At 41.0% G+C, this 23,808-nt stretch overlaps 1 protein-coding gene across 5 annotated transcripts in view; it reads left to right on the forward strand.

The window, feature by feature from the left end:
- Positions 1–23,808, forward strand: part of ERC1 (ELKS/RAB6-interacting/CAST family member 1) — a 539,904-nt gene that overhangs the window by 134,160 nt on the left and 381,936 nt on the right. For 3 of the 5 annotated variants that reach the window (XM_054035177.1, XM_054035205.1, XM_054035185.1), the window contains exons 5-7: positions 6,995–7,150; positions 9,052–9,135; positions 11,973–12,140. In XM_054035177.1, the coding sequence (XP_053891152.1) occupies positions 6,995–7,150; positions 9,052–9,135; positions 11,973–12,140 (408 nt within the window). The remainder of the gene's footprint in view (positions 1–6,994; positions 7,151–9,051; positions 9,136–11,972; positions 12,141–23,808) is intronic. The other 2 variants (XM_054035195.1, XM_054035214.1) reach the window with 1 other exon arrangement.

Consider the following 23,808-nt stretch of genomic DNA (forward strand, 5'->3'; position numbering starts at 1 on the left):
GTTGAACTACACCTCCTCCTCAGAGTCTTTGATGGTGCTGACGACTCCACCTAGAGCACTGAGTCTGATACAGGACCCGTCACAGACTCCGGGGAGCAGCTGAGGGGTCGGGCATCTGCTGGCCCCTTCAACATCTGAGGCTTTCCAGGCAGCAAAGGACCTGCTGTCCCTCCCAATCCCACCAAGCCTTCAGGACCCCTCGTCAACCAAGGCAATGGAGGACAGAAAGGTGCAGAGTGCGGTGAGCTCCACCGTGGCACTGACCACTGTGGCACCATCCAGGGGCAAGCCCTCCATGGTCCTGTTGCAGCAGTCACTGGCCCATTGACAGTCTTTGGTCCCCTGGTGCTGCACGGAGGCGCAAGTGGGTATTGCACTGCCATGGTCTCCGGGGAAGGAATCCTCTTTTGGAATCTGAAGAGGAATCCTTTGCTCCCCCCAAGACCTACAAGTACCCAGCCTACACTCCTGACTTCAGGACTGGCCCTCCTGCCAGCACCTGGCCACCAGGCAACTGGTTGACGCAGTGGCGGTACTGGAATCTTGGGGTTATCCCCCAGCACCTGGGCCCCCTTCCCACTGCACATACTCAGTGGTGTCAGAAAAGCGAGCTACTGTCTCTTTCTGCCTGGCACCAGACCCTGACTCCGATACTGACCCCAGTGCCGACAACCAGGAAATGGCCCCAGTGGACATGGTGGAAGTGGAGGAGAAGGAAGCCCCTCCTCCAGCACAGGCCTCTTCCTTGTTATCACCAGACAAGACTGTCACAGGCCCCAGTAACCCACTCCCACAGGTTGACTTCAGGGCCCACCAGGAGCTCCTGAAAAGGGTTGATGCGAACTTGGGCCTAGAAGTTGAGGAGTTTAAGGAGTCAGCACACAGCCTATTTGACATCCTGGCTGCAGCTGCTCCTTCCAGAATGGCCTTGCCCATTAATGGAGTGGTGATGGGCCCATCAGAACACTCTGGCAGACTTCTTCTCTGTCCCCACCTCAAAAAGGGCAGAAAAGAAATACTATGTCCCAGCCACTGGGTTTGAGTACCTTTACTTACCCTCCCCTGCATCTCCCTCCCCGGGTCTCTGGTGTAGTCGATGGCAATTGAGCAGGGCAGACAGGAGCATTTGAGTGCTACCCCCAAAAATAAAGAGGCCAAGAGACTGGACCTGTTCAGACATAAGTTTTATTGAACGGGCAGTCTCCAGTTATGTGTATCCAACCAGCAAGCCCTGCTAGGGAGATGCGAGTTTAATCTGTAGGACTCATTATACAAATTTAAGAACTCCCTGCCACAGGCGTCAAGGGAAGAGCTCACGGCCATCCTAGAGGAGGGAAAGACTGGGATCAGGACCTCCCTCCAGGCGACCAGATGCAGCCGACTCAGCAGCCAGAGTTATGGTGTCTGCAATCACCATGAGGTGCTGTTTGTGGTTCCAATCTTCTGGCCTCACTTGTGAAGTGCAGCAATCCGTTCAGGACCTCCCCTTTGAGAGCACCTCCCTGATCTCGGAACAGATGGACTCAAGGGCCAGTCTTTGTTTCTTGGGCCTTTACATACCTCCAGTTTCAAGGAAGCACTTTAGGCCCCAACAGCCTCCCATGTTCACGGTGCCTCCCAGGCAGAAGTCCGACAAGAGGAAAGGACAGGGTTATAAATGACGCCAACTCTTCCCTCCAACCACAGTCTCCCAGTCGGGCTCCTATAGATATCCCGGCAGGGCCAGGCAGGCCTTTTGAAGGTATGCCTGAGGGAGATACACCAATCTCAACTCCATATTGCTCTCCCCTTTTGTTTTTGGACTGCCTGTCACCCTTCAGCCTGGCATGGTCATATAGAACATCAGACCATTCATTGAGTACTGAGTACAGTAACAGTTGGCTACATCCTCCAATTTTCATCCACCCTGCCCTCCAGTCCCCCACCCCTTTCCCTCTTCAGGGACCTTTCTCATGAGCAGCTTCTCATCCAGGAGGTGCAAGCCTCCTACATCTTGGGGCCATAGAGGAGGTTCCTCGAGATTTTACTCCCGATATTTCCTAATCCCAAAGGGGGGAGGGGGCTAGGCCCATTCTGGACCTGTGTCGCCTCAACATATATCTCAAGAAACTGAGGTTCCGCATTGTCTCCCTGGCCACCTGACAACGTGGTTGCTGCATGGCTGAACCCTGAAGAAAAGGCCTGCTCGGATCATGTTCAACAGGCCTTGCTAGGTAGTAGAAAGCCTTCCACCAGGGTTAGCTTCCTGGCCAAGTGGAAACGTTCCACTTGTTGGGCTTCTGAATGGAATCTCTCTCCATCCCGTTCTTCTCTGCAGTCTATCTTGGACTATCTGCTCCATCTAAAGCATCAGGGTCTGGCTCTGTCAAGGGTTCACTTGGCAGCCATCTCAGCCTTGCACCCTCCAGTGAATGGCAGATCAGTGTTCTCCCATGAGATGATGGTCAGGTTTCTCAAGGGGCTGGAAAGACTCTATCCTCAGGTTTGCAAACCAATCCCCCCCAGGAGACTTAAATCTGGTTCAGTTGATGCTCCTGGGGACTCCCTTCCATGTGTTATCATCATGCTCCCTACTGCTTCTGTCTTGGAAGGTCACCTTCTTGGTGGTGATCACCTTGGCCAGAAGGGCCTCTTAGATCAAAGCCCTGATGTCAGAACTCCCTTATACGGTATTCTTCAAGGACAAGGTCCAACTGCGCCCCCATCCCACCTTCCTACTAAAGATGGCGTTGCAATTCCACAACAACCAGGATGTTTTTCTACCTGTCTTCTTTCCAAAACTTCACAAGATTGCTGAGGAACATCATACACTGGATGTTAGGCAGATCCTCACCTTTCATATCAAGAGGATTAAGCTCTTCCACAAGTCCATGCAACTCTTCATAGCAATAGAGGAAAGGATGAGAGGGTACCTGTGTCATCCTAAAGGATATCATCCTGATAAATCACCTGTATCTGAGCTTTCTACAAGCAAGTGAAGATTCCGCTTCCGGCCATTGTGATCACTCATTCCACAAGAGCCCAGACTTCATTGACAGCATTCCTCGCACAGGTACCAATCCAGGACATCTGCAGAGCTGCAACCTGGTGGTCGGTTCATACTTTCGCTTCCCACTATGCCATCATCCAACAGGCCCATGATGATGCCCGTTTTGGGAGAGCAGTATTGCAGTCGACATATCCATGAAATCTGAGCCCACCTCCCGGAATACTGCTTGTGAATCACCTAGTATGGAATGGACATGAGCAAGAATTGAAGAAGGAAAAAAATGGTTATTAACCTTTTGTAACTGCTGTTCTTTAAGATGTGTTACTTGTGTCCATTCCATGATCAGCCCTTCTACCCCTCTGTTGGAGCTACTTGCAAGAAGGAACTGACAGGGCACGGGGCCAGTGGCATCCTTTATACTGACGCATGTGCACACAACTCCAGAGGGGGCTAATGGATACCACCTAGGGAAAAATTTCAGGCAACTGTGGACGTGGTATGCACACAACTAGCATGGAATGGACATGAGCAACACATCTTGAAGAACAACAGTTACAAAACGTTAGTAATCAGTTTTTAGAATTGGAAAAGGAACAGAGAAGGGCAACAGAAATTATTAGGAGTATGGAACAGCTTCCATATGAGGAGAGAGGAAAAAGATTGGGACTGTCCAATTTGGAAAAGAGACGACTAAGGGGGGATATGATAGAGATTTATAAAATCAAGAATGGTGTGGGGAAAGTGAATAAAGAAGTGTTATTTAAGCCTTTACATAATGCAAGAACACAAGAGGTCACCCAATGAAATTAATAGGCAGCAGGTTTAAAACAAACATAAGGAAAAACTTCTTCACACAATGCTCAGTCAACCTGTGGAATTCGTTGCCAGGAGATGTTGTGAAGGCGAGAAATATAACTGGGCTCAAAAAAGAATTAGATAAGTTCGTAGAGGATAGGTCCATCAATGGCTATTAGCCAAGATGCACAGGAACGCAACCCCATGTTCTTGGTGTCCCTAAATCTCCGACTCCCAGAAGCGGGGACTGGACAATGGGATGAATCACTCACCAATTGCCTGTTATGTTCATTCCCTCTGAAGCATCTGGCACTGGCCACTGTCAGAAGAGAAGATACTGGGCTAGATGGCCGGTTGAGCTGATCCAGTATTACTCCTGGGGGATTTCTGCGCCACTGCGCATGCACAGTATTCATGTGTCCTGTCTAATTTTATTTTTTTTCTACAGAAAATACAATCTGCCCCAGAAGTGCTGCAGTTCTGTCTTTCGCCCACCAGAGATCACTGTGGCGCCAGAACAGGCAACAGCAAGAATGCAGCAGTCTGTTCTCATGCCACAGTGGCCTCTGGTGGGCAGAAAGTAGAACTGCAGCACTTCTTGAGCAGATTGTATTTTCTGTGGGGAGGAATTTTTTGTTTGCATGCAGTGGCACATATTTCCCCCAGAAGAAGTTCATCACAGCACCTGGCCCATGGAGCCAGATTAGGACAGTGTGTGGCACACGGGGCTGCTGGGGGTCCCAGACTGGGGTTTAGAATGGCTAGTGAGGGGACAGACTAGGGCGTGGGCTCAAAAGCTAGTGGGGTGACAGGGTTGAGCCAGGGTCTGAATGTGAGTGGGGGTACATGGCCACATGGGGATGGGGGAGGAGACTGCAGAGACCCATTGGGATGGGAGGTGCGGGGATAGGGGCAGATGTGCCTGACTGAATGGGAGAGGTTTTGGAGCAGCCAAGGTCTACATGGGGGAGGTTCTCTTCTCCTCCCAAAAAAACCTGTTCCATACTTCTCCCACCCATACCCAACAGCCCTGGCTCAGTCCAGGCTCCTTCCTTCTCCATCAGTTCCTCCGCTACCCCTGACGCTCCCAAGCCTTTGCACTGCTTTTTTTGGGTCTGTATTGATACAGACATACTTGCTGACAGATATTTTGAAATAAATTACCAAAATAATTGAAACTGGCATGATTATATTGTGGTGTTTTGGCAAATAAAATATTCAGAATTTTAAAATATTTTGCGCAGAACTTTTTATTTTTTGGTGCAGAATTTCCCCACTTGTACAGTATGGCCCTTCTGAATCATACTCATAGCTCCAGTTTGGCCTTGACAACATTGGTTTTCCAATGTCCTGACCTTCTTGAACAGAATTCCATTGATGTCACCGTTGGACCCAAACCTGATCTCTCAAGACCACGGTCACCCTCCTCTACCCTAACTTTCAGGCCATCCACTCAGTGTTTTCCCCATCTAGGCTCTGATCCATCATGTGTAGGGCTATTTGATATTCCAGAAACAGCAAATTCTTCCCATTTCTTCCATCAAGGTCCACCTTGCAGCTGTCTCAGCTTTTCTCCGATCCTGTGACAATCAGATTTCTAAAGGGTGTGAACTATTTATATACCCAAGTAGAGGATTCATGTGACTTAAACCTGCTGTTAATGAAGGTAATGAGTTCTCCATTTGACCTGTTGGCTACCTGTTCATTTCTCCCTCTCTTAATGAAGGTAGCCTTTTTTGTGTCAATTACATCAACCAGGAGAGTGGATGAATTACAAGCTCTAGTGTCTGAACCTCTTTATGCAGTCTTCTAAAAGGACAAGCTGTACCTGTGCCCTCATCTGTAGTTCTTCACCAAAGTGGTGTCTCAGTTCCATATTAATCAGGCTATCTGTTTACCAGCTTTTCCCCCTAAGCCTCATACTCATAAGGATGAGGAGAGACTTCAGATATTAGATGTCAGGAGGAGAGTAGGATAGCGTTGGCGTTTTACCTGGACAAAACTAAATAATTCCAATCATCTTCACTGTTGTTGTGGCAGTTGCAAACAGGATGAAGGGCAGGTCCTGACTCTTCGCAAAGAAACTCATCCTGGATCTCCTCTTGTATACGTTTGTGCTATGACTTGGCCAATGTAACCCCTCCAAAGAGAGTGTTAGCACCTTCATCGAAGGCTCTAGGTTGCAAATGCCTTTCTTCTTCAAGAGCCTATTCTGGACATTTGCAAACTTCCATTCCTTTGCCGCCTCTTACGATGTTTCTCAACAATCTAGAGATGATGCCGAGTTTGTTGTGTGGCCCTTCAATATTTATTCAGGTTGACTCAGATTCCCCCCTCCAGATTGAACTGCTTGTGTGAATCACCTGAAGTGGAATGGACGTGTGCAATCACTCAAAGAAGAAACAGTTACTATTATGTTCTCTGAGATGTGTTGCATATATCCATTCCACAATCCACCTTCCTTCCTCTCTCTACTGGAGTCTGTCTGGTAAGAAGGAATTGAGGGAGACAATAAACCAAGTAGATTGGAAGATCTCCATTCATTCTGTTACAGCATGAAAAAGACAACAGATTGGATTGCTTACTTGTAACATATATATATTTTTTTAACGATGTAGAAATGTTTGAAAAAGTATGTGTGAGATTTGAACTAGTTTAGCAACCCCTATATGTTCATCCATTCAGGAATAGATTGATATCAGTACATCAATTCCATGCTTTAATGTGTTCCGCGTTGTCACCTAGACCTCATCAGTAGAAGCTGAGACTAACTTGTTTCACAAGCTCTCGTCTCTCATACTTGTGGCACATCCATGGCTTAGGTTAACTATGAATCTGCGGTTTGTACTAATACTGTGGCTGTCGCCATAATAATTTCTCTGGTATATATCACCTGAGGACTGCAAAGTGACTGTTTCATAGTCTCTTACTTAGTGTTCACTTCATATACCACCCATAGCAACAACCTAGTTCACAGGCTTAAACTCCTTTGCTTGCAGAATGGAGAGAATTGGAGAAAAGTGCCCTCTCAGGCAGCCAGTCTTAGCTGCTTAGAGAGATGATGTTTAAATAGGTGCAGAGTAATTACTTAGGGAATGTTTATTAAGGGGCAGTTACAACTCTGGTGCATTCATATACATTGTTCCTTTTATGGTGTGTTAATGAGACGTATAACTGCACGTTGCTTTCCTTCTCTTCTTACTCTTTCAGGACTCAAAAATCTCCTCCATGGAACGTGGCCTCCGTGACTTGGAAGAGGAGATTCAGATGCTGAAGTCAAATGGCGCTCTAAGCACAGAAGAGCGTGAGGAGGAAATGAAGCAAATGGAGGTGTACCGTAGTCATTCCAAATTCATGAAAAACAAGGTAATGAGAGAACAATGATAGTAGCATAATGAACTCTGAGCCTTGGGGAACAGGTGGGAGAAGTACTCTTACGCATGTCATCAAATCAAGGGATAGAGTTGGGACCTGCCCTGTACTGTGAGCATTGGGAAATAGGAGAGGAGGCATCTGCATTCTACTGTGAAATGACCGAGTCTAGCCTTAAAATATTTAACAAAGGAAAATGGAATAATTAAGGAAAACTATAGAACTGTGGGCCAGATTCTGCCTTTAGATTTACACTCACAACTTCCATTGACTTAACTGAGATTTGTGCATATCTTTGGTTCTTTTTATAGTTTAGGTTAATTAAGGGCATGTCTACACAAACACCTACTGCATGGCAAGCTGGGTCATAGATCTACAATGCTCTAGCATGCCACATGCTAACTGTGTGTGTGAACTCTGCTGATGCGCACTAGAAGTTCTCTAGTGGGCATCAGCAAGGACCATACTGTCAGTTAGTGTGTGGTATGCTGGAGCGCTGTAAGTTGACACCCTAGCTTGCCATGCAGTAAGTGTTCGTGTAGACATGCCCTTAGTTTAGCAGCCTTTTCAAACATACTTTATGGAGGGAGAAAAGTATTTCTTCCCATTTGACCTGTTGGATCACTGTGACATAACCAAGAGATTTAGCATTATTTCAAGTCTGGGCTGAGCATGAACTGTAGTGAAAGGGTTTCTATTACACTGTCCTTCCAGTAGTGTCGTCATAAAATGAACAGATTCTACTTCAGCGGTGGTGCCAAGATTTATTCAAACTTAAGAGTATGTTTGTTCTGCAAGGCAGGATGGCATTGAGAAACACCGGTACTTTGGCACAGAGCTTGGTATCAACACTGCTTGCCGGACTATGTAGAGTTTAAGGTCACTTAATACTTTGTTTCTGCTGGATACTGTGGAGTGCTCACTACTGTATTTGTCCTGCAGTGATATGATTTGTTTAAACAATACAGTTCTAACCTGTTGGAGAAAGTTAAACACAAAGATTACAATCCCCTAAAGCAGAAATATATGTGGTAATAAGACTTGTTAGTGCTCCCAGCACTCCAGTAAATTGACTCACCCCGGGAAAAACATCTGTTTTTTAAATAGTGCTTTTTATCCTGTTGAGTTACCACTAGCAAATGAAGGGGGGAGGGGGAAAACATTTTAGGCATATGCAAAAGCCACTTGAATTACCAAGCCTTCGTACTGCCTTACCATATCCAGTTATTTCCCCCTCACTGTGTTAGAAACTCACGTCACCTCGTCCTCTCCCTTTACAGACTTTATGAGCCTATTTCCTTTTGATCAATTTCTGGATCTCTTCCATACATCACACACACGTCTCTCCTGCTGACAACTTCCTCCCTACCCCTTGTTGATTTAACAGCCTTATCCCCCTTGAGGCTTATGTCCAGCCACAATCCCATTGTCTTCTCATATCCCTCTGTCTTGTCTTGCTTAATAAATGCACATACTTGTCCTTTTAATAATGTATTGTGTTGACGTCAACAGCTGCTTCCTGGCATATTACTCCAGTTTACACCTTTGAAGTGAATGATTTTTCTCTCACTATTTCTGTCTTAATTTTCTACTTGCTCCCAGTTTCAAAATGGTTGGGTAATATGCCCTAGATCTGAAATATAAAAATTGACACTACAAACCTGGTTACAGTTAGATTTATATAAGTATGATGATGAAACTCTTGCCTGGGGACTTGTGAAAACAGAAGAACTTTAAACTCCTGTGATCATGACAGCAGGGATGAGGGAATTGAGTGACCAGTCATGATCTTGCTGTGTAGTTCTTTGTCACATTTAGTCACTATGATGGCTGAAACAGGTCAACTAGAAGACAACAAATGATAAACATTGAAAAGAATAACAATGTCGTGGCAGGTAGAGCAACTGAAGGAAGAGCTAAGTGCCAAAGAGGCTCAAGGGGAGGAGCTGAAAAAAAGAGTGGCTGGTCTCCAGGCCGAGGTCTCTGCCGTAAGATTCATCTCTTTGTGTGCAGTGGCCATTCATTGGGTCTTTGCTAGGTCTGTGGCTTTCTGGTAGCTTACACTTTTCTTCTTTTACACGACAGTAGAACTAACCAGTTTGCTCTGCTCTGTATCTGCCTCTTGTTCACATCGGCTTGGCATCTGTAGCATCACTGTTCAAAACACACTCTGAATATCCTGTTTATTGTCTTAAATAGAATGATTCAACTTGATGGTAATTTGTTCTTTCATATTGGGACAGATTTTTCAAAAGTGCTCAGTACTCACAATTGCAGTTAGATTTTTCAGAAGAGCTGCAGTTTTATTTAGGCACCAAAATAAGTGCCTAGTTTTTCTACAGCATGTGTGGAGCTCTTTCGAATATCTCTCCAAAGATGTAACAGTGGGAGCTGCTGAACACTTTTGAAAATATATCCTTGATGTAGTTGCCTAAATGAGATCTGTGCATTTTTGAAAATCTAAACCTATATCATTTCTGCAGTATACGTTTAAGTTTTTCCTTACTGTAAAGTACGTGAATGCTCTGGGTGATCAGTGTGTGTTCAAGAGCAGAGAGATGTGAACACTTCAGGCTGCCTTCATTTCCTGTGCAACTTTGAATGGTATGCACTGCATTCCTTCCTAAAGAGCTTAGCATGATAGCTCGGGGGGGGGGGGGGGCTCAAGACACTGAAATTTTGCATCTGGGGACAATGAATTTATGACATTGCCTGGGACTATTAATATTGTGTACTATCTGTATGCAGGTAAAACTTCATCAGGTTAAAATATCTGGGCTAAAAGGGTCTAAATTATCTTCTTCAGGTAGAGCCAAAGTAAATTCTATTTTTTCAAAAGCAAAACTGATCAGTGATTTTTACTCTAATTTGTGTTGCCTCCGAATTGGAGAATGTAGTGCCATCTGAAGCTTATAGGTTTTTTTTGGTTGAGAGACGGTAAGAAAACTGAATTAGCCCCAAATTCTGTAATTACTTTCCATTTCTTATGCTATACCCAAGGTAACTAATGCATCTAGTTTTTGTTGTTCTATAGGAATAAAAGTTTGAGAGGCTGACCGCAGAAACTGCTACAGTTCACACTTAGGTGCCTCTCTGCTAAATGGAATGAGGGATCTATTTATTGAAATATTTGCTATCAGTAGAAAGAACTACAGTGTCTAATGTTCATCTTACACTAGATGCTAAAATCAGAATTAAGTTAATGATTTACCATTTAATAGTCCTCTAAATTAAATTCTCTTTAACTTCTCTCCAGTTTCTCCATTAAAAAAATGGAGAAAGAAATTTTAAACTCTCACCAGTTTCTACACACCTACACTCTTCTCCCCTACAGACCATTTTACTCCAGGACACACAGGTCTGAGGTGAAAAGGGTTAGAAAAACTTGAACAGCATCCAAGAAAGAGGATTTTTAAAATATCCATCCATCAACAGAGTATTGTCAATATATAAGGAAACTTCCTTACTTTCATCTAAGGACTCAAAAGATTATTTTTAAGACATCTGTATTGCTATTAACACCTCAGATTATTAAAACTGACTGTTTTTAAAATATAGTTTATTCTTTTAAAAATATGATTTATGCTTTTTCATGTTGTGTATTTCACTCAGTTTGGAAAACAAAATTGGACTGGTCAGTTTCATTTTAGTTTATAATCTGCTTCACTTTCTGGTTTGCATGCATTTAGCATGCTCTTGGGCTTGGGTTTCCCGCACTGCTGGGGAAGTTGTTTGTAAATTGTTCTAAAACATTTCTGTTCATGTTTGGTTTTATAAAGACCTGTTTCTCCTTCTTAGATCAAAATGTTAGGCCTAAATTAAATTACCCTTTTTAGGGGAGAAGGCAAAACCAGAAATTTCCAATTATAAGCCTGGATTTGTGTCAGTTTGTAGCCTCAACCAATCCCTCTCTCTAAGCATGTATTCTTGCCTTCAGCTTTGGTTCTAAAGATGTCCTGGGTGATGGTTGTTTTTAGACTGAGGTTATTAATCTTATCCTACTACTGTGCAGATGAAATTTTTCACTCATTATTCATTGAGATGAGAATCTGATTATCCATCTCTTGAAACCATGGGAATTTTACCCCTGTCTTCAGTGAACTCTAAATCTGGATAGAGATTTTCATTGCATGGCAATTCCAAAAGCAGCTTTTTTAGTATGATTTGTCTAATTTTGGTGTTAGTAGTTTTACACTATACTCGGAATCACTTTAAGAAAGATTCCCAAATAAAGGGATGTTTCTCTCGTCAAGAGGGGTGAAATGTTAGTTTTACCAAATGTAAAAATGAAAGGTATGTTTCACTGACATTCTCTCTGGAGATGGGTTTGGATTGGTGAGCTTAAAGGGGGGAGAAGAAACCAGTTCAAGTGACAAAAGGCAAACACCCATTAAAGAGATCACTCAGAGATATACCTAAACATATCTAATCTCTTTAGGTGTTTATAATGCACTGTTACTACCAGAGCAATGTACATATCCAATACAGTTCTGTTGCATCGTCATTAGAAGACTACCCCGGTAAACAGTTGATTTTGGTTTGTCCATTATAGGATGGCTGAACATTGGTTTCACTCTGTTGAAATGCACACCTTTTACTAACTGAATGGGATTTACTTCCCTCCTTTTCCCCTGATGTTCTGTGGAAACCTTTCTGCTAGGCTTACAGACAGCTAAAGACTTGATCTTTAGAATATCATTCTCTTCATTGGTAGTTTTATGAATATTCATTTTTTATTGCTGTGTTAAAAGTATAGATTGCTAACTATCGATCCTCTCTTCTTTTTCCTCTTCCCCATATTCGTTTCCTTCTTCAGATTGGTCAGGTGAAACAGGAGCTGTCACGCAAGGACACTGAGCTGCTGGCCTTGCAGACAAAACTGGAGACACTCACAAACCAGTTCTCTGACAGCAAGCAGCATATCGAGGTGCTGAAAGAATCCCTTACGGCTAAAGAACAGAGAGCTGCCATCCTGCAGACAGAGGTGAAATGGACACTTCTATATATGTGGACTATTTGGGTCTTTGAAAGTGGGGAGGAAATCCAGAGAGGGTTGTGTGTTTTCTTTCTTGATTGTTTCCTGCCTCGGAACTGCAGGGCGTTAAAATCCTTCTTGCCTCTGGGACAGTTTTGCTGAATTCCAGTGTGTCCCATATTAGTGGCTGTGTTTAATGTCGATTGCTCTGAACAAATCATTTCACCTATTAGAAATTTGGGATTCTGTAGGGAAGGTATTCTACAAGAGTGTGTGCATATGCATATAGATACATGCTGCACTAATGTGCAATTAGCAGTCTGTTCTTAGATACAGCTGTCTTGGAATCTGCCATGGCTGGGCTGAAGGAAAGGGGAGGGGGTTTGCAATGGCTGATCGTATAGCTAAAAGGGATGATTTAGTTAGTGTTGGTCCTGCTTTGAGCAGAGGATTGGACTAGATGACCACCTGAGGTCTCTTCCAACCCTTCTATGATTCTAAGGTGGAGGAACTGAGAGCATTCTGCTGGCTGCCTTTGTGGTTTCATTACCACCGTCGGCACGTAGTGGAACTCTTGCACATAAGCTTGTATTTACATCTGAGACATGCATGCCATGCTTCAGAGAGTAACCACACATTCTGAAAATATTTTTCTCTTAATTTAGGAGCTTTTGGGATTGATGACAAACCTTCTTGTGTTATATTGGGGAAAAAAGTGTACATCTGCACTTCTAAAGTTTAATGAACACTGGAATTAAACTGCTACTTCTGGAAATTCTTCAAGAACAGGCATAAATTGCTATGTGACTCTAGCACAGGGGTAGGCAACTTATGGCACCGCGTGCCAAAGGTGGCATGCGAGCCTATTTTCAGTGGCACTCACACTGCCGGGGTCCTGGCCACCGGTCTGGAGGGCTCTGCATTTTAATTTAATTTTAAATGAAGCTTCTTAAACATTTTAAAACCTTATTTAATTTACATACAACAATAGTTCAGTTATATATTATAGACTTATAGAGAGACCTTCTAAAAACGTTAAAATGTATTACTGGCACGCGAAACCTTAAATTAGAGTGAATAAATGAAGACTTGGCACCCCACTTCTGAAAGGTTGCCGACCCCTGCTCTAGCATTTCAGTTGAGTAACTTGGATAAATACAGTGATGGGAAAGATCCAAAAGAGGGCGCCATTGTATCAGAAAAGGTTTTTCTGACGTGCATGACAGGCGCAAAATCAGTAATAGGCCAAGAGTGGCTTGTGTTCAAAGTCGGGGGAGGTGTGTGTGAAAGAGTTGTAGGATGATGATGATGATACAAACATTCTGTATCACAGACTATGAAATTAGTTATATGTGCTTTCTCCTCCCCCTTCCCTCTCCCCTCCCCCCCCCTGATTTGGGATGTTTTTATTAGCTGTATTTGGTAAATTTATGGCTATGATTGGAACATATAGAATAAAAGCTTTTTTTACAGTGGATATTTGTGGGTACTCTGTAATAGCTTTTGTGGGAGATTGAAGCTGCAGAATCACAACTTTCCTCTATGTTAGGAACATGGTGGATTGATACAAATCAAATTGATGTAAATCACTAATTGGAATCACAATTTAAATTAGCAAGCAAGAAACCTTGATTAAAATAATTGATTTTAATCTTGCTTAACATTTGTACTTTTTAGTTGTCTCTGCCACCCCCCTCCAAAAAAAAAAAAAAAAAGTTAATTCTCATTGGTTGGTATAGCCATTAAAACATGCCAATATACAACTAAATAAAGTCTTTACACTAAATTTGGTACTTTTTTTTGCTATCCAGGATGATACACTATATGTATACATATTTATTTAATCAATTATGTAACTCAACATAAATTTTTTTCAGATTCTTAATTTTTACGTTTGTATTGTGTTAAGAAATGAGTCATTCAACATTTTCTATTTACTAGATGATAATTTTTTACTTGGGATTTCTGTCAGGCTGCGTTTGGATAGAAATTGGATCTCAGATAAAAATGCACAAAGCTAGCATTTTCAATTTGTTTTAATTTAAATAAAACTACTTTAAATGTACCGAATGCATAAGGAAAAGAAAACATGCTATAAAAACATGTTTGCATTAAAAAAACAACTGATATGTTAAACAAAGGAAGTGTTAACTATAGTTAGGGAATTGACTGCTGTGACTGGTAACCATGGGCCAGATTTTCAAAGATATTTAGTTGTCTAAAAATGCAGATAGATGCTTAGTGGGATTTTCAAAAGTGCTGAAGTAGGTTAGCTGTCTTACTCCCATTGAAGTCAATAGGAGTTAGGTGCCTAAACAGGATAAATACTATTTAAACATTGTCCCCATGTCCTTCAAGATTTTAGAATTAATAGATCTGATCCTCTCCCACCTGGTTTTAATTCACAGTTTTGAAGAGGAAAATAAACTCTCGTGCTTTTTCAGCTCCCAATTGGTTTCTCAGTTTTGAATGAACTAGTCCAAACAAAGAAAATATTATCTCTGCTAGCTAAACTGAAACCAACAGTAATTAAGGCAAAAGCTTTCTGTACAAAAAAACTTTGAAGTACTTATATTTGGAAAAATGTGAACACCAACATGCATTGTGTAGTAAAGACTGAAAATAATGTAGATTCTTACTTAATGCAATACATGACTTTGTGACCTTTATAAAGCTTGAGTTGACCTCAAAAATTAGATGTTTTCCATTGATTCAGTTTAAAAAAAAAAAAAAAAAAAAAAGGCAGAACCCTGAACTCATTAAAACTTGAGGAGGGCTCCTTTATGCAGCATATTTTTTTTAAATGGATGTAAGTAACTTTATAGTAAGTTTAGGCTTAACATATGTTGTCATAATTTCAATTTTAATATTAAACAGATGTATTTTAAAGAGAAAATGTATTGAATTTAAATTTAAGAAATCATATTTTTAAAAATTATTTTCTAAATTATTTTTATCCACGCTGATTAGGGAGAATATTTGTGTCTTTGCTTAGTTGGGGCTTGTAACAGCAGTAATATTAAAGCTTGGGGAATGATAACATTAAATGATCTCACCTGTAATATTAATCATTTAATGCTTGGAAATAACTTTCCTGCGCTAATATTCTCCAAGGCACCGTCTCGTATAACATCAGTGTGCAATGCAAGAACAGATTTGGCTATTTCTCGAAGCCATGAGAACCTTCCTTTTCTCAGGAGATTCAGAAAGATTATAGATTCAGCTTTGCTGTGCCAGTTTAAACTTTAACAACATTAGGATTTGGGGATGCTGTATGAAAGCTTTTGTCTTTGCGGCTAGTTCAAACCCAGTTCAAGGTGTTCTTGAGTGAAAGTTGTTACAATATCATAGCTGTTTAGCCTACATAAAGAGATTATGATGATTCTCAGGCTGTTTCCCAGTAACCGTGTAAGATGAACACGAAAGTGAAAATCAAAGAATTATTCATTAGTATTTCTATAAGCCCTCTTCTTCCATACTTCTAGGGACAGTTGTTCCCTTTCCAACAACCAAATTTGTCATTAATTTTCATATTTGTAGACATTCTTCAGAGTTGCCAAGGATTCAGTAGTCATGAACAGGTGATCACTACAGCTGTCGAGACACGTTGGTAAAGTTTAGTGTTGGGGAAATTTCCGCTGCTGCCACCTGAGATATACTTGTTCTCTAGATAAAAAGAGGACTTTAGTCTCATGACAATGAACCCAGCAACTTTCACTACCATTGAATTCACCAAAAGAGAAATTGGTAATGTGAGGAGAGTTAGTTACCAGGTCTGACACTCTTAAGTATTAAAAAATATCTACGCCATTATCGGAACATGCTCTATTACTTTCCTGAAAGCTTGCTTACTTTTTTGTGCATAAAATTATAGAGTAAATCTAACGTAGGTTGATTAAAAATATTGACCTATGAGGGGTTTCCTGTCTTAGAGTTACTGTCACATCCTCTTGAGTGGGCTTTAACAGAACCTTTTGTTGCCCTTAAAAGCCAATCATTTGGACTGCATTTTAGGAGTAGTTTTGGTTAACTTTGGCTGCTATTCTTTTGGTTTGAAGTAGTGAATGTCCAATGCAGATGATGGGTCAAAAGGAAATGAGAGAGAATTTCATGACCCTGTAGTAGCTGGGGAGTGAAATACTATTGGCCTCCAACTGGTAATGCTGCAGTGACCAATCAGGAAATGTAACTTGGTAGCTGTAGGAAACTAGAAGGAACTGTGGAAGAAATAAAATGTTAGCAAGGTACTCTCTGCAACCGGTGATTCATTAAAACCAACTTTCATAGGGAGAAGTACTTTAAAGGTACTTTTAGATGAACATTTTTGGGGAAATGGCTTTCTCCTGGAGCCTCTGCCTTTTATTCTTCCATAAAAACAGACTGCAGAGATAACGCAGGGTGCAGGCTTGATAGCCCAGAGATTAAACTTGGCACCTGCCATATTGGAACTATGAGTTAGTGTCCTATTTTGGAGTTGTTTACCTTGAGGGCAAGTGGGTGGAGAGGCTACCGTGGTTAACTTCTCAGTTTGTAAATGAGCCTTTATAAATAGTTCTATGAATTTACAATATCTTTGTAAATAAAGAAAAAAATCAATATTTACTTTGGAGTTAAAAGGCTCCATCAATATAAGGTTTTTATTATATCCTACTGAGCCCTTTTGTTTGGAACAATGCTGGGAGGTATTCAACTTCAAAGGGAAGTTAATTCAATCTGTTAAAATATTGTGCTTTATATGTATATTCTATCTAAGTTGGTATGATTCTGTGACCTGAACCTATTCCATAGGGCAAGTGAGGAGATTCATATTCAGCAAAGAAACTAATACATCCCCTAAGAAGTGTTGTTTACACTGAATGTGTTAAATGAAAAATCTTTAAAGTCTTGTCCATGTTGGGGCTTGTATAGTGTTTTGAAACTATGTTAATACATTGTTACACCAAAACACAGTTTCTGTGCATATTGGAATCTGTTTCAAACTATGATGGGGGAGGGTTACGAGCCTTAGGTGGTAATCTGTATATAGGTTTCGAAAAATTAGTTTATCTGTACCTATCAGTAAATGTCAATTTCTTTGTACACATGCACACAGATGAAAAAATATTTCAGTCAATAACAGGGTGGATTTAAATCACTAGTCAGGAAGACTCAGATTTCTACATAAAAGTGCATTCTTGTTGGTTGTTATAATCTTAATAAATATTCTTCATAACTCAGAGATAGATATAGGTTTCATTTTTAGAAGATACACACTATACATTTTTTAAATGATTTATTTTGAAAACTTTTCAGATTAGTTCTACAGCTATATCAGAAAATGAATGATTGTTTGGTTATTTAATTTACCAAAAGTAATTGAAGCAGATAGTTCACCTCCCTATGACTTCATAAATATCTCCAATTCAACAGGTTAATCATTAATATTTGGAGGATTTTCTTGCCATGCTGTATTAGGAGGAGAACATCACCAGACAGACATTTAAATTGTTTTAGTTAACTAAAACAACAACAGTATGTATTCTGGATTTTTTTCTTCAACAGCAAAACACATTTTAACAAAACAAGCATATGGATTTTTTAATTTAGTTAAACATTCAAGTTTTTTAAAAATCAGGTTTGTTTTTGTTAAAATTGTTTTTAACTGGAATAGTTAAATGAAATATTTAAAAAAAAATTCAAAAAAATTAAATCAACTGTCAGCCAGGTCAACAAGAGAAACTTAAAATATTGGCTTCTGCAGATAACTCAGTCGTCTTCACCTTCATTTTCCTGTTTGTTCATAATCTGGAAAAGAAAAACAAGCTTTTCTGCTTTTTCAGGTCCCAAACAATTTCTCTATTTGGAATGAATTAGTCCAAAGGAAGAAAATATTCTTTCTACATCAGCAGAAGAAGCTACTGCTGTTAAAAGTGAGATTATCACTTCAACAGTCTTTGAATCCAAGTCCTTAAGTGACTTCCACCAGTTCACTGGTGTGACTTTCTTTAAAACGTCATCAGCAGACATCTATTTCTTGAATGGTTCACCCTTAGCTCTGAAGTTTATTATAGTTGGCATTATGGAGGGATGAATGCTGGATGTCCATGTCATAGCCAATTCCTCTTCTTCAGCAGTTAAGGTTTGACCCTGGTACCGAGAATTGAGAATATCTGCAAGAAAGTGAGCTGGAGATAGTGCTTGTCCCATTTGTTTTTTTAATGCTTGTAATTTAACTCTGTCATTGCATATTTCTCTTTTTAAAATCTCACTCAGTTCAACATTTCTCTTAAGCCCAATGTTGAGAACTTTGGCTGTGACAGTTCCATCTATGTTTTTCACGATTTTGTTCACAAATTGTCATCAGATTAGGCCAGTTCTTGATATAGGGCTCAGAACAGTCCACTACTGAGTTCCAGCACATGTCTTGTGTCAGAGTAGCTGCTGGAAAGTGGTTGTTATTGGAAGTATTTTACAATTTCAACAACATTGGCCTTTATTTCTGGAACACTGAAGTCTTTGGCTAGGAGGTGCATCAAATACGCACTGCAACCGTATGTTATTAGCTTGGAACTCTCTTCGCTCTCTTCTAAATTCCTTCTCATCCTGGATACGTTTGCAGCATTGTCTATGACCAAACTGCGTACTAGACATTTGAATTTTTTTTTCACAGTTTGTTATAGCTTTTACTGCTACTTCTTGTAAGTATTCTGCTGTGTGTGCATTTCCTGATGTATCAATTGTTTCTGTAAGGAAGACATTCCCTTCTTCTGTTGTCATACAAGCATATACAACAGGATCATTGTGGACATTGCTCCACCCATCAAGACTCAGATTAACAATTTCACCCTCTAAACCTTTTGCACACTGCTCAATTTCGCTTTCATACCCTTCATTCAGCAATTTGCCTGCGACATCTGCTCTGTTGAGTGGATTGTATCCTGGTCTTAATGACTGAACCATGTTAATGAAGTGTGGGTTCTCAATCATACGGAAAGGAGAGTTTGTTGCATAAACAAACCGGACAATTTTTTCATCAATTATCTCTTTTTGAAATCTGCTGGTTCTTATCACAAACTTATCTATGGTTGTTTCTGGATGATGGTGATTTTTTTTTTCTTTTTGCTACAGGTGAGCTTTTGTACAAGGTTAGCTCTTAACTGCATTGACTTATTTTGTTCAGTATTTAATTATTATTACCATATTGCTCATAAGTATTACTCATTGCATTCACTGACACTCAGTACTACTTTAAAGGTGAAATTGTAAAAGAAAGATCTGCCTATTTCAGCTATTTATTTTTTATCACAACTTCATCTAAAATGATAGCACCATAGAGTAACAACTGTATTTTTTGCTCAAACATAAGAATTCAAAAATAGTCCAGTAGGAAGACAGGCAGTCCTTAAGAAAGAAGTATGAAATAAAAAAGTTTACCAACCTGAAGATCCTGCATGTTCAGACATGTTCCTTTCATCATCTTGAATGCAGCTACCTCTTGAGAAAGAACACTTCTCTTGATGTTGTTTCATTCAGGAAGCCAGGCCTTTGCATTTCTTTGTTGCACTGTTTGCATTTTGCACACATGCCTGTCTTACCCACAGGTAGAGGAACTTAATTAAAATACTCCCAAACTGGGTCTCTTTTATGGCCTGCTGTCATTATAGGATTTCCCTTCTAATGAGAGAATGGTATGGTAGAACTCAAATCTATGAAGGCTATACTCAGAAAGACCTCAAGACTTCTGGAATATGCTGCTCTAACAGTTTCACTTTTGTTTCTATTGCCTATCCCTCCCTTCTCACATTTATCTCCAGATTTCTTCTCCTTGTCCCGATCTATTCCGCCCCCAACAATCTTCTATTCATTGAACTCTTTGAAACTTTGCACTTTTAGAGAGAGGTAAGGGATTGACTCTGTGTACACAAATTTTCAGAGGGACAATAGGGTTGAGATCTGTTATTTCTCACCTCCATATATTATTTATTTATTTAAAAACATTTTTGCTGTTAACGAGCATGTTCTCTCTAGAGAGACAAATCCACAGTTTGAGAACTGCAAAACTAAACATCTCTCATGGTATCTTCTAGACTGAGCACTGAGTCCCATTGGGTAGATAGAAAGATTAACCTAAATAATCTATACAGAAGCCCCTGGGACCCCATAAGATTGGGTCCCTAATCCATGAACTATTGGAACTCATTTACAAAACTTTTCTTAAACATTACATGAATATATTGTCTCATACTATACCATTAGAATTTATAATGCTTATTCCATGATGAGATAGTTGAGCAATAATGTATCTTAATTAAAATCTTTAGATTGCTTTTTTCCTCAAAAAGCATTTTATCAAAAAAATCTGATTTAAATAAATAAAATCCAATGTTTTATTATTATTATTATTTTATTTTTAAACATTGATTTTTATCAACCCTGGTCAATAATTGGAAATTTATAGATAGGCAAAGTAAAAAGAATGCTGCTTAAGAGCTAGATTTAAGGATGTTTGTCTATTTTGACATGTGATGTTGATAAATTTTGTTTTAATGGTTGTAAAGCTTTAACCTTTTGAATCGCAACGTCTCCTGTCATTCAGTAATTATTGACTCACACCCCCTCCATAATATCCCACCACTGTGAAAATTTAAATAAGCAGAAAAAAAAGCTTTAAAATAAAATGGATATTATCCAATAAAATTATAAAAAAACAAAATTGAATTCTGCCAAGTCTATCTATATAGCATGATTGTTTCATAAGTAATTACTTCTCTGCAATAAAGCACCAAGCCTTGCTAGTTACAATTGTGTTCATAATTCGCTGACAAACATAGTTCTGTCTGTGTTGGCTGGGGAAATAGTTTAGGACACCTCTAGCAAAAAGTATGTTTAATTATGATTTATTTGAAAGATGCTAAAACAGAGTAACCAGACATTGCTTTGATAACAATTTTCAAATATAGTTTAATTTAGCAGTTTCATGCTTCAGCGGGCCTTTTCTACGGCAGAAAAGAAGTAGTGTGTTTGACTCTAGAAGCCAAATACAGCTTGCTTTTCTCCTCCACACAACCCTCAATCATCTTTGAACTCTGACTGCTGGCATAGACCAGACCAAATTGTGTTCAACACGTAATGAAAAATGAATAGTTAGCCTTTTTTAGAACCAGTTAGGGTGCATCTACATGAACAAAAGCTGGACACTTACTTCAGCACTTTAATAGCTCCACTGGTGGCAGCAAATTCTAGGGAAGCAGGACTAGACATTATAATGGTAAGTGTTGGTGCCTTGTGTACACTAGAACTTTTTTCATTACCACCAGTGGAGCTGTACCAGTGAAGAAGGTAATTCAGAATTTTGCTATTGTAGATAAGCCACAGGGCTTGGTTAGAGATTAAGAGCTGTTCACACGTTCTGCATTGAGTGTTGATCAGGATTTGGCCCTATCTGCACAAGTGACTAACCTATATTCAACCCTGGTTTGGGGAGGTAAGGGTGGATAGGGGAGAGTCATTTAATATCACATGTCAAATGTGGCTTAATTTTTAGTGTAGACCTTGTACACTGTTTCTTAAATATGATTACAAAGTACCAGTTTTATAAAGAGATACTGATCATTACTATAAAACAAAGATAACATTGCATAAAATTTTCAATAGTGCTTAAATATTTAGGAGCCTAAGTCCCATTAACCTTCAATGACACTTAGGCTTTGTCTACACTGGCACTTTCGTTATTAAAACTTTTGTTGCTCAGGGATGTAAAAAAACCACACCTCCTCCAACAGACAAAAATGTTAACGATGAAAAGCGCCGATGCAGACAGTGCTTTTGTCAGTGGGAGCCGTGCTCCTGCCACCGTAGCTACTGCCCCTCATTGGAGGAGATTTTATTTTGTCGCTGGGATGCAATGAGTGGCTACACTGCTTAACTTACAATGATGTGGCCACAGCGGCACAGCCACACTGTTGTAAGGTGCGCAGTGTAGACATGGCCTTAGACCAGGGGTAAGCAACCTATGGCACGCGTGTCGAAGGCTGCACATGAGCTGATTTTCAGTGGCACTCACACAGCCTGGGTCCTGGCCACCAGTCCGGGGGGCCTCTGCATTTTAATTTAATTTAATTTAAATGAAGCTTCTTAAACATTTTAAAAACCTTATTTACTTTACATACAACAATAGTTTAGTTATATATTATAGACTTAAAGAGACCTTCTAAATTCGTTAAAAAGTATTATTGGCACACGAAACCTTAAATTAGAGTGAATAAATGAAGACTCGGCACACCACTTTTGAAAGGTTGCCGACCCCTGCCTTAGACTCTGAAGTGCCTATGTCACTTTTGAAAATGTAACTTATGTTCTTAAGTCACTTTAGGTGCATTTGAAAACTTTATCAGTTTTCCCCAAATTTATAACTAGGTAATAGTCTCATGATCAAGTTTTTAACCTACCTACAGATTCTCTGAAAAAATAGTTTACCAAAACTTCCCCCCCGCCACATTCATATAAATGTTCTGTCATCTCTTGCATTTTTTCCATTTATATTCTTTCCCAGCAGAAGACACTGTAAGCCCAGGTGTACAAGCATCGGTGGAGCTATGGGTATTCTAGTTCCAGCTTCTTATAGAAGAAATTTCAGAATCCATGTTCTTTCTTGTTTTGTATATGACTATCCATACTAGGTAGTGAGATAGACAGCACTGCATCCTGCCACTGTGTAAAATTTCCCCAAAACACAGGTGTTTGTATTGAACAAAACAAACTAACTAACTTATAACAAGATAGGCATCAGTCTTCAACAGATTAATTGTGTGTGCGCAAACATCTGGGGAAAGTTGGTAATACCCTGTTGAAGAGAGGATTTTGGAGTTTGTTGTACCGGCTACGCGCGTTCCTAGGAAAGAGACTAAGTGAAGTTTGAAGGTGCATACTGGCAGCTGACCTATCTGAGATACTCTTGTGCCCTTGGAAGTTAGATGATTAATGCAGAAAGGTTGGAAAGCACATAATTATATAAGGGCTAGAAACCACCCTATCTCTCCATTAGTATTTTTCATGCCATACCATTAGTGCAGCGGTCCCCAAACTTTTGAAGGTTGTGCCCCCCACTTACCTCATCTGTACCTTCCTCGCACTTCCCCCCCCCCCCCACCCAAAGCTGGGGCCAGGAGTGGTACTGCAGCTCCGGAGGGGAGGGATGTGGACAGGAGTAAGGGGGCCAAGGCTGGGGCCGCAGCTTGGGGTGGTTCTGTGGCCGGGAATGGGGCCATGGCCAGGGGCCGAGGCTGGGGGCAGGGGCAGAGCCATAGCTAGGCTGCAGTGGGGGCCGGCAGCTGGGCCTGTGGCCAAGTGTGGCTCTGCTCCCGGCCTTGTCCCCAGCATTGTCTCTGGGCTGGGAACAGGGCCAGCGGCCAAGGCTGCGGGCTGGGAACAGGGCCAGTGGCCGAGGCTGGGGGCTGGCACGGGGCTGGGAGCAGAGCCACGTTGAGGTTGGGGACTGGGCCAGGGATGTGGTTGGGGGCGGGACCGGAGCAGAGCTGGCGGGGGGAGGAGGGTCTGGGTGGCCCTCTCTGCCCCAGTGGGGGCTGGCCTGTGCCTCACCACGCCCCCCTCCCCGAGTGGTCCTCTACGCCCCTCTAGAGGGGCACGCCGCACGCTTGAGGGACCTCTGCACTAGTATATAATTAAAGACATGACTGTC

The sequence above is a fragment of the Malaclemys terrapin genome, chromosome 1, assembly GCF_027887155.1.
Source record: "Malaclemys terrapin pileata isolate rMalTer1 chromosome 1, rMalTer1.hap1, whole genome shotgun sequence".
In the NCBI taxonomy this organism is placed as follows: domain Eukaryota; kingdom Metazoa; phylum Chordata; order Testudines; family Emydidae; genus Malaclemys; species Malaclemys terrapin.